Source organism: Cherax quadricarinatus, chromosome 7 (assembly GCF_038502225.1).
Source record: "Cherax quadricarinatus isolate ZL_2023a chromosome 7, ASM3850222v1, whole genome shotgun sequence".
Classification (NCBI taxonomy): Eukaryota; Metazoa; Arthropoda; class Malacostraca; order Decapoda; family Parastacidae; genus Cherax; species Cherax quadricarinatus.
The window spans coordinates 15,726,409-15,740,878 of record NC_091298.1 but is presented as its reverse complement, the minus strand read 5'-3'; the positions used below and the strand labels follow the sequence as shown (position 1 = coordinate 15,740,878).

General features: G+C 37.7%; 1 protein-coding gene across 2 annotated transcripts in view; it reads right to left on the bottom strand.

Moving 5' to 3' along the window:
- l(3)76BDm (trafficking protein particle complex subunit 8 homolog l(3)76BDm) overlaps positions 1-10,761 on the bottom strand; it is a 75,337-nt gene extending 64,576 nt beyond the window's left edge. For both annotated transcript variants that reach the window (XM_070082330.1, XM_070082331.1), the window contains exons 1-2: positions 10,460-10,761; positions 3,745-3,898 (exon numbers count right to left, since the gene is read on the bottom strand). In XM_070082330.1, coding sequence (XP_069938431.1) covers positions 3,745-3,898; positions 10,460-10,616 — 311 coding nt within the window. In that variant the 5' untranslated portion in view covers positions 10,617-10,761. The remainder of the gene's footprint in view (positions 1-3,744; positions 3,899-10,459) is intronic.
- Positions 10,762-14,470: the final 3,709 nt, after the last annotated feature.

The window sequence follows — 14,470 nt, the reverse complement described above, 5'->3', positions numbered from 1 at the left end:
CGGTTCAGTTTGTGGGAGGGGAAAAAATATGGAGCACGCGTACATCCCAGACACTCCCACCACCCCCATCCCAGCATTCACTCACACGTGTCCAGTTCCATTGTGTTAGGAACTAGCTGTGTTTGTGAATATTATTTTGATATTTTAATTGTCATATCCTGCATCTGCCAAGCAATCATGGCACCCAGTAGGCAAATCAGTGTTGCTGAAAGTGGCAAGAAAAGGTATAAGCATTTAAGTCTTAAGAGTTAACGAAGAAATTAGAGATATTAGACAAGAGATAGCCTGAGGTCTTAATGAAGTGACAGTTTGTACAATTAAAAAGAATAAGGTAAATATATACGGGTTTGTGTGATGAATAACTAACTGACTTGACTGGCTGACTTACCTGACTCTGAAACACTGTCTATTGCAGCTGATACCTTATCATCACCTGTATAATGTACTGTAGGGTAAAATAGCCCAGAAATCCATTACAGAATTTATGCACACTCTAGTACAACCATCAACTTCAGTACCAGAACCTCTACCATCCACCTCAGCCCAGTAGGGCCACCCCATAATTCTCCACTCTCTTCACAATGATCGACAAACACCAGCACCCACAATTTAAGGTAAGAAATACTATTATTTCTGTGGCATTCGTAGTGTTAAGCAGTAAAAACATAATATATCATGACAATGAACTACAACTACATATTTACTTTTATTTTTGTAAGATCTGTTGGTCTAAAATTAGATCTAACAAAAATGATCCCAAATGGATGAACAATAGATTAAAACATCTCATTTGTCAAAAGAGAGGCATTATATATGCATATCAAAAGAGGGGATGGGCAGTTAAGAAATCAATATATTCAATTAAAGAGAGAAATAAGAAAAGGAATAAGAAAAGCTAAAAGGGATTATGAGGCTAAGGTCACAAGGGACTCGAAGACTAACCCAAAAGGGTTCTTACAGGTACACAAAAGTAAGATTAGGGACAAGATATGCCCACTTAAGAATAACTCAGGTCAGATCACTGACAGTGATAAGGATGTGTGTGAAATTTTCAATACTTACTTACTTCTCAGTTTTTACCCAGGAAGATACTAGCGAAATTCCAGAAATAATAAATTATGTAGAAGAGGCTGATAACAAACTATGCACGACTGGGGTAACTAGTGACATGGTCCTCAGACAAATAGATAAATTAAAACCTAACAAATCCCCAGGCCCTGATGAATTGTTTGCACAAGTTTTAATGGAATGTAAAAAGGAACTTGGCAAACCCATGGCTAATCTTTTCAACATATCACTACAAAATGGCATAGTGCCTGATAAGTGGAAAATGGCAAATGTAATACCTATTTATAAGGCAGGTGACAGGTCCTTAGCTTTGAACTATAGACCAATAAGCCTTACCTCCATAGTGGGAAAATTTATGGAATCAATAACTGATGAAACAATTCACAGCCATCTTGAAAGGCATAAATTGATTAATGTATCTGAACATGGTTTTACAAAGGGGCGTTCCTGTCTTACGAATTTACTAACTTTTTCACTTAGGTGTTTGAGGAGGTAGATTATGGTAATGAATATGATATTGTGTATATGGACTTCAGCAAGGTTTTCGATAGAGTTCCACACCAGAGGCTATTGAGGAAACTTAAGGCACACGGAATAGGAGGAGATATTTTTTCCTGGGTAGAGGCATGGTTGACAAATAGGCAGCAGAAAGTTTGCATAAATCGGGAGAAATCAGAACGGGGGCACGTCACAAGTGGTGTTCCTCAGGGGTCAGTGTTGGGTTCGTTGTTGATCACAATTTACATAAACAACATAGATTAGGGAATAAATAGAGACATAAGCAAATTTGCTGATGACACCAAAATAGGCCATCCAATTTATTCTAATGAGGAAATCAGAGCACTCCAGGATGATTTGAATAGACTGATGCAGTGGTCAGAGAAGTGGCAGATGAAGTTTAATATAGACAAATGCAAAGTTCTAAATGTTGGACAGGAAAATAACCATGCCACATATAAACTAAATAATGTAGATCTTAATGCTAATGATTGCAAAAAGGATTTAGGAGTTCTGGTCAGCAGTAATCTAAAGCCAAGACAACAGTGCATAAGTGTTTGCAATAAAGCTAACAGAATCCTTGGCTTCATATCAAGAAGTATAAAAAATGGAAGTCCTCTATATATCCTTGGTTAGGAATCTTTTAGATTATGCTGCACAGTTCTGGTCACCATATTACAGATTGGATATAAATGCACTGGAAAACGCACAGAAGAGGATGACGAAGTTGATCCCATGTATCAGAAATCTTTCCTATGAGGATAGACTAAGGACCCTGAATCTGCACTCTCTAGAAAGGCGTAGAATTAGGGGGGGGATATGATTGAGGTGTATAAATGGAAAACAGGAATAAATAAAGGGGATGTAAATAGCATGCTGAAAATTTCCAGCCAAGACAAGACTCGCAGCAATGGTTTCAAATTGGAAAAATTCAGATTCAGGAAGGATATAGGAAAGCACTGGTTTGGTAACAGAGTTGTGGATGAGTGGAACGAACTCCCGAGTACCATCACAGAAGCTAAGACGTTGTGTAGTTTTAAAAATAAGTTAGATAAATACACGAGTGGGTGTGGGTGGGTGTGAGTTGGACCTGACCAGCTTGTGGTACTAGGTCTGATGCTGTGCTTCTTCCTTAAGTGGAAGTGACCTGACTAGGTGGGTCATTGGTCTAAGCTGGGGGGTGACATGAACCTGCTTTGCATGGGTCAGTAGGCCTGTTGCTGTGTTCCTTCTTTCTTATGTTCTTATGTCTAAAAAAAAAAGTTGTTTGGCTTTTTGGGGGGTTCCCAGAAATGTAACCCTATTTTTCCCATAATTTCTTCAGTGTGTCTAACACAGTTTTAACTACCACGGCGTTTTCAGGAACATAACTAGTGTTAAATGACGGTCTACTGTATTTATATCAATAAAATATGGGTATTAAAAAATACTGTGCTTCAGTGTAGAATGATATTCAAATCATTTATTTGTGCTCATCTAAAATACTGCAGTGTATCCAAATGATAAACTTGAAAAATTGCTGAGCTGTTACAAATACAAAAATCATTCCCTACCTCTAACAATGTAAAAAAAGCACCTTAATTATGGGAATACTTCACAGTTCTCAAGCATTAATTACTGAAATGCTGAAGATTGCCAAAATATACATATGAGTTTGGAAAAACTGGTTCTCAATTTACACATTATAAAGAATTCTTATTGGAATGACATGTATGGCTAGATGTGCACAGCAATTCTTACAAAAGCTTGCTAGGCACTATTATCTAACACCATCATACATTAGCAGGAAAATGCATACATACTAGGAAAACACCCAAAGTAAGAAATAAGAAGTCAACATCAACAACCAATAGCAAAACATATGCTGCAATTGTCAGGTTGCAAGAAAACACCTGCTAAACATAAGCAAGCCTATTTATGTTATTTGTCTATTGTTGAGTAACTATAGATAAACAGTAAGTTAATTTACATTAATGTACCCTAGAATAACAAATATTAAATTTTGGAGATGTTAAAATCAAGCAGAAATTAATGTGTAATTAGTACAAAAATAGCTAGTGTATTTGGATCACAGGTTGTATAAGTCAACATGTTGGCATATGCAGCAGTATTACACGACATGCCTGTGCTAGAGTAGAAAATAAACTATTGCATTGTACAGATAATGAAATGAAGTACCTGGTGATTGGTCTGTCCCAGGGTGTTGTGCTCACTACCTCACTCAGTAGTTTCTTGCCTAGGGTGGGCTGGGGTGGTCGTCGGTTCATATCTTCAAAAACCACACGAAGAGACCGAACAGGCACAGTGTTGCCAGATGGATCAGCAATACGTACTATAGAAGAACAAAACATACAGTACTGCACCAATAATTTCTTGGTTTAATCAATGGCATTAATTTTTCTTGAGCCTCTTTTAATTTCTTTGGGGACCACGTAATTTAATGAATCATCTGAGGTGACTGAGATTTTGTCTCCTCCAAGCTGGCCACTGGTGAAATGAGGATCAAATGGCCACTTCTGTGACATGATATATTGCAAGTGTGACTTTTTTTTAGCCATACAAAGGGATGACTGACAGTATAATGTTTTAAAATGAAACCCTATTTTTCTCTTTGCACCAAGCAAAAGTGATACATACAATAGTACAGTATTATCAAAGTATAGTGTATTTTACACAAAAAACACCTAGGTTTTTGGGAACAAACATTTATTCAAATTCTAATTTAACAGACAAGTGTTAATTTCCATCGTTTTAGAATTTGCTATTACGAGATGTCCTACTTCTATTGGTCATTCAGTACTGTATGTACTGTGTCTGATATACATTCTCTGTATGTAATCAGTATGGTTGGCAAAGAACATTAAAGCTTCTTTATATTAAGAATTCAGTGTTTATTGCCCGACTGAGCTTAGTGCAGCTGTTATGAGATTGGAACATGTTTACAGCATAAAACAAGGGACCCTTGTAAAGTATAACAACAGCTGTTGTTTATGTTGTGCAAAAAGCAACAGAATACAGTGATGCCTCAGGATATGAATTTATTTTGTTCCAGAAGGCTGTTCGAGTGCCGATACCAAACGAATTTGTTCCCATAAAGAATAATGTAAATTAGATTAATCTGTTTCAGACCCCAAAAAATACACTTACAAAAGCACTTACATAAATACACTTACATAATTGTTTGAGTTTTGAGCTGTTCGTATCCCAAGGTACTACTGTAGTTTCACACACTGTTCAAATTTAATAATGAGTTTCTGGAAACTTCTCAGCGTAAGTGGTTGGCTAACAGTATACAGAATACCACAACACCAAGGGGCAAATTTCAAATAGTATAGTAATACTTAGAGCCATGTAATTTTAAAGTAAAAGCTTAAATTTACTCTGAAGCAAGCAGGATCTGGCAGCTCATGCTCACTCTAATAACAGTGCTTAAAATTCTGGAAATTTAACTTAAATGCTTCTTCAGCATATCAAAAACTTGTAGGTCAATACAAATATGGGCACTGTACTGTACGTGGGAAGGCTTTATGCTATTTTCCTAAAATTACTAATTTGTAGTTGCAGGAGCAGAGATATACTCATGGTGTCCTGTCTTTATCAATATGTTCAACATAATTTACATTTTCTTAAGTTACCAATGGTGGTAGCTAGGGCTGTGGAGTTGGCACACAAAACCTTTGCCTCTGACTCCTATTCCTTTATTTATGGCACCTCCAACTCCTTTAATTACATTTTACCAATTCCATCTGTGACTCCAGTAACCCAAGAATTGCTTCCAGCCCTAGTGGTAACACTTACTACCTTCTCTCTCAAGTTTTTCCATTCTTCTACCACTCTATTTGTAAAGAAAAATTTTCTCGTATACCTTCAGCTCCATTTTTTCTTTATATATACATATATCTGTGGTCTTTCATCATAACTGTTTTAAGTAGTACTTAAAAACTTGTTTATTTATTCTTTAACATCCTTTTACAACCTTATATGCTGCCATCTCTTCCTATCAGACAGTATGGGCATCATTCTAAGCTCTTGGATTCATTGTGTACCTCTTATCTGGATTTTTTCTTATATGATCCATTTTTTTTAGATATGGCCAGCACACAGCAGCTGCATATTCAAATTTTGGCCTAATATATAATGAAAAAAGCTTTTTCAACAATTCTATATGCATATATTTTAAAACTAATTTACTGTTAGTAAGTGGAGCATATGCATTATTCACACATTTAATTATCTGACCTGCTAGTGACAATTTTCCATTAATAACAACTCCCATATTGCTTTCTTTGTATGATATTCCCAAAGTTCTGTCGCACAATTGATGGTCTTTATGTGGTCTAATTTCATTTTCTCCCATTTCCATTACATTATATTTATCAACATTAAATTGCCTCATGCACCTGCCAGGCTATTTGCTCAATTTAACCAAATCATCTTGTACAGATTTAGGCATTTTTATTGCTGATTTTGCACAAGATTTCTGAATGTGTAAATTCAAGAATTATGTGGATTAAAGTAAAGGTTGGATGCGAGAAGTGGGTCATAATAAGCGTGTATGCACCTGGAGAAGAGAGGAATGCAGAGGAGAGAGAGAGATTTTGGGAGATGTTAAGTGAATGTATAGGAGCCTTTGAACCAAGTGAGAGAGTAATTGTGGTAGGGGACCTGAATGCTAAAGTAGGAGAAACTTTTAGAGAGGGTGTGGTAGGTAAGTTTGGGGTGCCAGGTGTAAATGATAATCGGAGCCCTTTGATTGAACTTTGTATAGAAAGGGGTTTAGTTATAGGTAATACATATATTAAGAAAAAGAGGATAAATAAGTATACAAGATATGATGTAGGGCAAAATGACAGTAGTTTGTTGGATTATGTATTGGTAGATAAAAGACTGTTGAGTAGACTTCAGGATGTACATGTTTATAGAGGGGCCACAGATATATCAGATCACTTTCTAGTTGTAGCTACACTGAGAGTAAAAGGTAGATGGGATAGAAGGAGAATAGAAGTATCAGGGAAGAGAGAGGTGAAGGTTTATAAACTAAAAGAGGAGGTAGTCAGGGTAAGATATAAACAGCTATTGGAGGATAGATGGGCTAATGAGAGCATAGGCAATGGGGTCGAAGAGGTATGTGGTAGGTTTAAAAATGTAGTGTTAGAGTGTTCAGCAGAAGTTTGTGGTTACAGGAAAGTGGGTGCGGGAGGGAAGAGGAGCGATTGGTGGAATGATGATGTAAAGAGAGTAGTAAGGGAGAAAAAGTTAGCATATGAGAAGTTTTTACAAAGTAGAAGTGATGCAAGGAGGGAAGAGTATATGGAGAAAAAGAGAGAGATTAAGAGAGTGGTGAAGCAATGTAAAAAGAAAGCAAATGAGAGAGTGGGTGAGATGTTATCAACAAATTTTGTTGAAAATAAGAAAAAGTTTTGGAGTGAGATTAACAAGTTAAGAAAGCCTAGAGAACAAATGGATTTGTCAGTTAAAAATAGGAGAGGAGAGTTATTAAATGGAGAGTTAGAGGTATTGGGAAGATGGAGGGAATATTTTGAGGAATTGTTAAATGTTGATGAAGATAGGGAAGCTGTGATTTCGTGTATAGGACAAGGAGGAATAACATCTTGTAGGAGTGAGGGAGAACCAGTTGTGAGTGTGGGGGAAGTTCGTGAGGCAGTAGGTAAAATGAAAGGGGGTAAGGCAGCCGGGATTGATGGGATAAAGATAGAAATGTTAAAAGCAGGTGGGGATATAGTTTTGGAGTGGTTGGTGCAATTATTTAATAAATGTATGGAAGAGGGTAAGGTACCTAGGGATTGGCAGAGAGCATGCATAGTTCCTTTGTATAAAGGCAAAGGGGATAAAAGAGAGTGCAAAAATTATAGGGGGATAAGTCTGCTGAGTATACCTGGCAAAGTGTATAGTAGAGTTATTATTGAAAGAATTAAGAGTAAGACGGAGAATAGGATAGCAGATGAACAAGGAGGCTTTAGGAAAGGTAGGGGGTGTGTGGACGAGGTGTTTACAGTGAAACATATAAGTGAACAGTATTTAGATAAGGCTAAAGAGGTCTTTGTGGCATTTATGGATTTGGAAAAGGCGTATGACAGGGTGGATAGGGGGGCAATGTGGCAGATGTTGCAAGTGTATGGTGTAGGAGGTAGGTTACTGAAAGCAGTGAAGAGTTTTTACGAGGATAGTGAGGCTCAAGTTAGAGTATGTAGGAAAGAGGGAAATTTTTTCCCAGTAAAAGTAGGCCTTAGACAAGGATGTGTGATATCACCGTGGTTGTTCAATATATTTATAGATGGGGTTGTAAGAGAAGTAAATGCGAGGGTCTTCGCAAGAGGCGTGGAGTTAAAAGATAAAGAATCACACACAAAGTGGGAGTTGTCACAGCTGCTCTTTGCTGATGACACTGTGCTCTTGGGAGATTCTGAAGAGAAGTTGCAGAGATTGGTGGATGAATTTGGTAGGGTGTGCAAAAGAAGAAAATTAAAGGTGAATACAGGAAAGAGTAAGGTTATGAGGATAACAAAAAGATTAGGTGATGAAAGATTGAATATCAGATTGGAGGGAGAGAGTATGGAGGAGGTGAATGTATTCAGATATTTGGGAGTGGACGTGTCAGCGGATGGGTCTATGAAAGATGAGGTGAATCATAGAATTGATGAGGGGAAAAGAGTGAGTGGTGCACTTAGGAGTGTGTGGAGACAAAGAACTTTGTCCTTGGAGGCAAAGAGGGGAATGTATGAGAGTATAGTTTTACCAACGCTCTTATATGGGTGTGAAGCATGGGTGATGAATGTTGCAGCGAGGAGAAGGCTGGAGGCAGTGGAGATGTCATGTCTGAGGGCAATGTGTGGTGTGAATATAATGCAGAGAATTCGTAGTTTGCAAGTTAGGAGGAGGTGCGGGAATACCAAAACTGTTGTCCAGAGGGCTGAGCAAGGGTTGTTGAGGTGGTTCGGACATGTAGAGAGAATGGAGCGAAACAGAATGACTTCAAGAGTGTATCAGTCTGTAGTGGAAGGAAGGCGGGGTAGGGGTCGGCCTAGGAAAGGTTGGAGAGAGGGGGTAAAGGAGGTTTTGTGTGCGAGGGGCTTGGACTTCCAGCAGGCATGCGTGAACGTGTTTGATAGGAGTGAATGGAGACAAATGGTTTTTAATACTTGACGTGCTGTTGGAGCGTGAGCAAAGTAACATTTATGAAGGGGTTCAGGGAAACCGGCAGGCCGGACTTGAGTCCTGGAGATGGGAAGTACAGTGCCTGCACTCTGAAGGAGGGGTGTTAATGTTGCAGTTTAAAAACTGTAGTGTAAAGCACCCTTCTGGCAAGACAGTGATGGAGTGAATGATGGTGAAAGTTTTTCTTTTTCGGGCCACCCTGCCTTGGTGGGAATCGGCCAGTGTGATAATAAAAAAAAAAAATAATTTCTGAATCATCCACCAGGTCATTTATATAAACTAAAAACATTATAAGGGAAAATACCTGTGGATACCACAGACGTGGTACCCACTGGTAACATTTCTCTTGCAGATATTTTTTCCTCTACTAATCATACATTGTACAGTAACAGTTTGTATGCTATTCCTCCTATGCTCTTAAGTTTCCAAATTAGTCTCTTATGGGAAACCCACCAAAAGTTTTCTTAAAATCTAGATAAACACAATCTGCCCATCCAATTTTTTCTTAAACAAATTAACTTGATAAAGGTCCAGGATGGACTAAAACCATCATCTAAAGTTTCCTTTCTAAGTGTGGGCCATTTGTGAATTTCTCCAGTTATGGCACTCTGACTTTTATAATTCTACATATTTTAATGTCACTTAATACACAAATGAAAACAAATACTGTACTTCAATGTCACATAATAAACTGATGAAAGAAACATTTAAGTATAGAAATGCAGAAATAACTTGGCTCAGGTGATAAAGAATGAATACCTCCTGTACACGATATTATTCATAAAGTATGTATAAACTGTAATTATAAATGGATAATATAATCCAGTAATTAAGACTGACATATTTGCTATGAGTAATATTGTGAGAATAAATAATGATGATAAATCACATTATAAAACAATTAATATATTAACAAGAATTTTCTTAATTTATATACAGAAAAACTGCTAAAAGGAAAATATTGGAGACTTTTCCTGTCCTATTGGTAATTTGGGAATTTCCATGAGATCACTGGCATTTTCTGTCACACCAAACTAAAGCAGAAAAGCTTACAAGCAACTCTATAAAAATAATAGTCCTTCTGTCTATGCTAATTCCCTTATGCCCACAGAGGACCTTTCCTGTATGTCTCCACCTTATCATGCCATGGTGTTAGTTGCCTATCACAAAATAACTACTTTCATTCTTGTGTATTCCTCTTGCAATCTAATCATTCATATCCTTATGATCAAGTGATAATAAAGTATAGTACTGTAATGTATATCTCTTGATGTACTCGATTACAAGGGGTAGTAGGCTCTACAACCAGTGGAAATTAAAAAAAATGATTAACAGGGAGATGAGCAGTGTTAAAAAAAGTGAAGACAGGACACCATAAGCATAGCTCTGCTCCTGTGGCTACATCAACCTATTACTTTAAACCATTATTTTCTGCCAACCAAGTTCTTCTATACACTTAACTATATACTACACATTTAAATATTCCATGCAAGTGCCGAATCAATGTCCTTGCCTCTTGAACGTCTGCTCATCACCCCGTGACGTTTCTCACCTATTATGAATGTAAAATAGTGAATTATTTTCAAATAATACTCTGCAACACCATGACTGCACAAATGTCAAAATCAAACATCTTAGTAGTCACTATAGCTCCAAGACACTCGATTTCTGTCCAAACAAATACACCAAAGTATACATCTACTCCAAAATTACTAACCCTCATTATTAAGCCTGCAGAAGGGTTGTATTAACTCTACAAATCTTAAATTATTCTTCAAGCAGAGATTATCTGCATCCTCACTGCACAGGATGGCCACCTGAGGAGCGAAGGCATTCTGAATATACTCGTGAGGGGTTAGTTTACACTGAGCCATTTTCAGGGCTTGCCACAGTGATCATTAGGTGTAGACTAAGGCCGCGTGTAGCGCTGCTAGGACACCTCTACAAGAACATCTCATTGACAGCTTCTCGTCCACCCTCCGCCTTCGCCCCTTGTAAACAGATGATCTTGTGTCATGGTGTCTATATTAACAAGTGAGCGTCACACTCGCTACCACAGATCCTCTTCTGTCATGGCGTCTATAGTAACAAGTGAGCACTGCATCTCCCCATCTCTGCTATAATAATAACTAAGTAAGTAAGTTTATTCAGGTATACATAAATACAGTTACACAGATTATCATACATAGCAGCATATGTGTAGAGAACCTAGGATAACCCAAAAAAGTCAGAGTGACTTATTTCCATTGGGGTCCTTTTACATTATTATTATAATATAAAGGTTATAATATCTTATTATTATTCTATAATGAAGATAACATCTTATTATCATACTAAAAAGGCTATCTACTACACGAGGGTCATTAAGACTATCTACAATACGAGGGTCATTACTAGGAATAAAGTAAAATTACACGTGTGTTAGCTAAAAAATAAAAAATCATTCCCCTCATTTTCTGTTTACCTGCAGTTTACCTGGAGAGAGTTCCGGGGGTCAACGCCCCCGCGGCCCGGTCTGTGACCAGGCCTCCTGGTGGATCAGAGCCTGATCAACCAGGCTGTTGCTGCTGGCTGCACGCAAACCAACGTACGAGCCACAGCCCGGCTGATCAGGAACTGACTTTAGGTGCTTGTCCAGTGCCAGCTTGAAGACTGCCAGGGGTCTGTTGGTAATCCCCCTTATGTGTGCTGGGAGGCAGTTGAACAGTCTCGGGCCCCTGACACTTATTGTATGGTCTCTTAACGTGCTAGTGACACCCCTGCTTTTCATTGGGGGGATGGTGCATCGTCTGCCAAGTCTTTTGCTTTCGTAGTGAGTGATTTTCGTGTGCAAGTTCGGTACTAGTCCCTCTAGGATTTTCCAGGTGAGACTAGTACCGAACTTGCACACGAAAATCACTCACTACGAAAGCAAAAGACTTGGCAGACGATGCACCATCCCCCCAATGAAAAGCAGGGGTGTCACTAGTCACTGGCACTCTTCTTGAACTGGTTCATGCTATGACTGACTTTGACATGTGCGGGCAGTCTGTTCCATTCCTTTATTGCTCTATTATAATAATAACACAAGGCACAGATCACTCTTTGATGTTCCTCGTGTCCATCTCACACTATGTAATAACGAAATGCACATAAAAGGCCCAGAAATCTGGAATTCATTACCTGTGAATATAAAAGAAACACTGTTTATCAATTCAAGGCTCTTCTTAAAAATCACTTACTCAACCACAACTAAATAAATACTGAATAACTGTATCTCATAAATGTATAACCTGTGACCCTATCAAACTTTTTTTTTTTAATTACATTACCTAACAGAATTGTGGAAAATTGCACTTATCTGAATGTAACTCATTGTATACATAACAGAAAATGATAACAAAGATAATTATTATTTATCAATGTTACATAGACAAGTAGGAATTTGGGACACCTAGGTCGCAAAAAATGTCCCCCTTCGATACCTACCACTGTCATAACCACAAGTTGCTCTGGACCTATTAATTAAATGAAATATACATACACCAGGAATACTGGTAAATATATAAATTTGTGGACTGTATATTAAAAATAAGAAATGGTTATATATATACACAATTACATAACAGAAGGAAAATATATCTTAATATCACTCACCAATTTGACTGGATATTAAGTTGTATCATACTCAGAAAAACCTCACTAAATTTATGAAAACACTGGCCAGAATTACACACAAATCTAGAGAGCTTATCTGAGGTTTCTGGAGCTGTCTTGTCCAGTCGTCTGATATCTCGAGTTATGTCAAGGTGTCAACACAATTTTAACCTCTAGAGCACGAAAATTCCTTCCCATTACACTAACGTTGTATCCAATTAAAAACCAAGATGGCGAGTCTCGTCTGCCCAGACGCAGGCTTTCCGTTTTCTTTGACATAAATATTATTAAATACAGTATGGCCATCTATTTACATATAAATACTGAATTTCTGGAAAATATATACAGTAATTTCCACAAGAATACTCCATTCTATTGAATGCACAGCAACTCAGCAAGTGACCATATGACCTGACTTTGAAATACTCATTTGTGCTTAATTGTTATTTGTTTACTATCATTTTTACCACAATATATCATTGCTTAGTTAATCTTAAGTTAATTTTAAGCCTGCCCATAATGCTCTGCATACAAGGGGGTTTTGGCATGTTACGCTTAACCACTGTGGAAAATACTGTATATATTTTCCAGAAATACAGTAGTTATATGTAAATAGATGGCCATACTGTATTTAAAAGAAATATATTATGGAAAATGAGAAACTGGACCTGCGCCTGCGCAGACAGCAGAGACTCGCCATCTTGGTTTTGAATTTTGTACAAATGTTGGTATAATGGGAAGAATTTTTCGTGCTCTAGAGGTTAAAATTGTGTTGACACCTCTCAAATAGGAGGCGAAATTGGTGGATGTGCATTCCTGCATAACTTGAGATATCAGACGACTGGACAAGACAGCTCCAGCAACCTCAGATAAGCTCTCTAGATTTGTGTGTAATTCTGGCCAGCATTATTTTCATAGATTTAGTTAGAGTGAGGTTTTCTGAGTATGATACACATTAATCTCCAGTCAAATTGGTGAGTGATATTAAGATATATTTTCCTTCTGTTATGTAATTGTGTATATATATAACCATTTATTGTTTTTAATATACAGTCCACAAGTTTATATATTTACCAGCATTCCTGGTGATGTATTTTTCATTTGATAATTAATAAGTCCAGAGCAACTTGTGGATATGACAGTGGTAGGTATCGAAGGGGGACATTTTTGCGACCTAGATGTCCCAAATTCCTACTTGTCTATGTAACTCTGATAAATAATAATTATCTTTGTTATCATTTATTGTTATGTACATAATGAGTTACATTCAGATAAATGCAATTTTCCACAACCACTGTATTTCTTTGTACATCTATGTATCATGTCCAAATTGCTGTACAATAAAAGGTGTTTGAAGCCTAGCCACTGATTGTGGGTACTACAAAGTTGTGTTCTTTCCCCCAAGTACTATGATTGCTTTGGTTCCCAACCTTGACAAAATCGACAGCAAGATAATCTGAACAATGTGAGCAATTTTATAAACATGATTTAGCTTCAGTTGTTTTACTGTCTTCAACATTCAGCATATCCAACTGCTGTAATTCATTCTGCCCTACATGCTCTCTTGGACCCAGGCCCAGGATGAACCTTGCTATTTTGTTCTGGGTGATTTGCAGTCCATCTTTAAGTTTTTTTGTCAAGGCAGAGTACCATGAAGAGCAAGCGTAATCCCTATGCCACTGTATAAGGGCTAGACATAGGGTCCTGCGAGCCTCAGTAGGTAGACACTGTGCTTGTCTATAAGGAACTTCGGTCTGGCATTCGATTTCTCTACTACACTGTTTCCTGTCAATTCTCCTTATATGCATGGGTCAAAGGGGATTCCCAGATATTTTACTGAGGAAACTGAAGTGATGGGCTCCCCATTACACTGGACATTCAAATTATTTACCCTTCTCGGTTTATGTTTCGTGCCAAAGAGAATGGCTTCAGTTTTCCCGAGGTGTAATGATAGTTTGTTGTCTACTAACCATTTTCTGCAGGACTCCAGTTCCAGTGTTAATACATTAGCTATATCTTGTGGGTCTTTACCTGACACTAACAGAGCACTGTCATCTGCATACAGTAGGAGTTTGCACTTGACACTGATAGG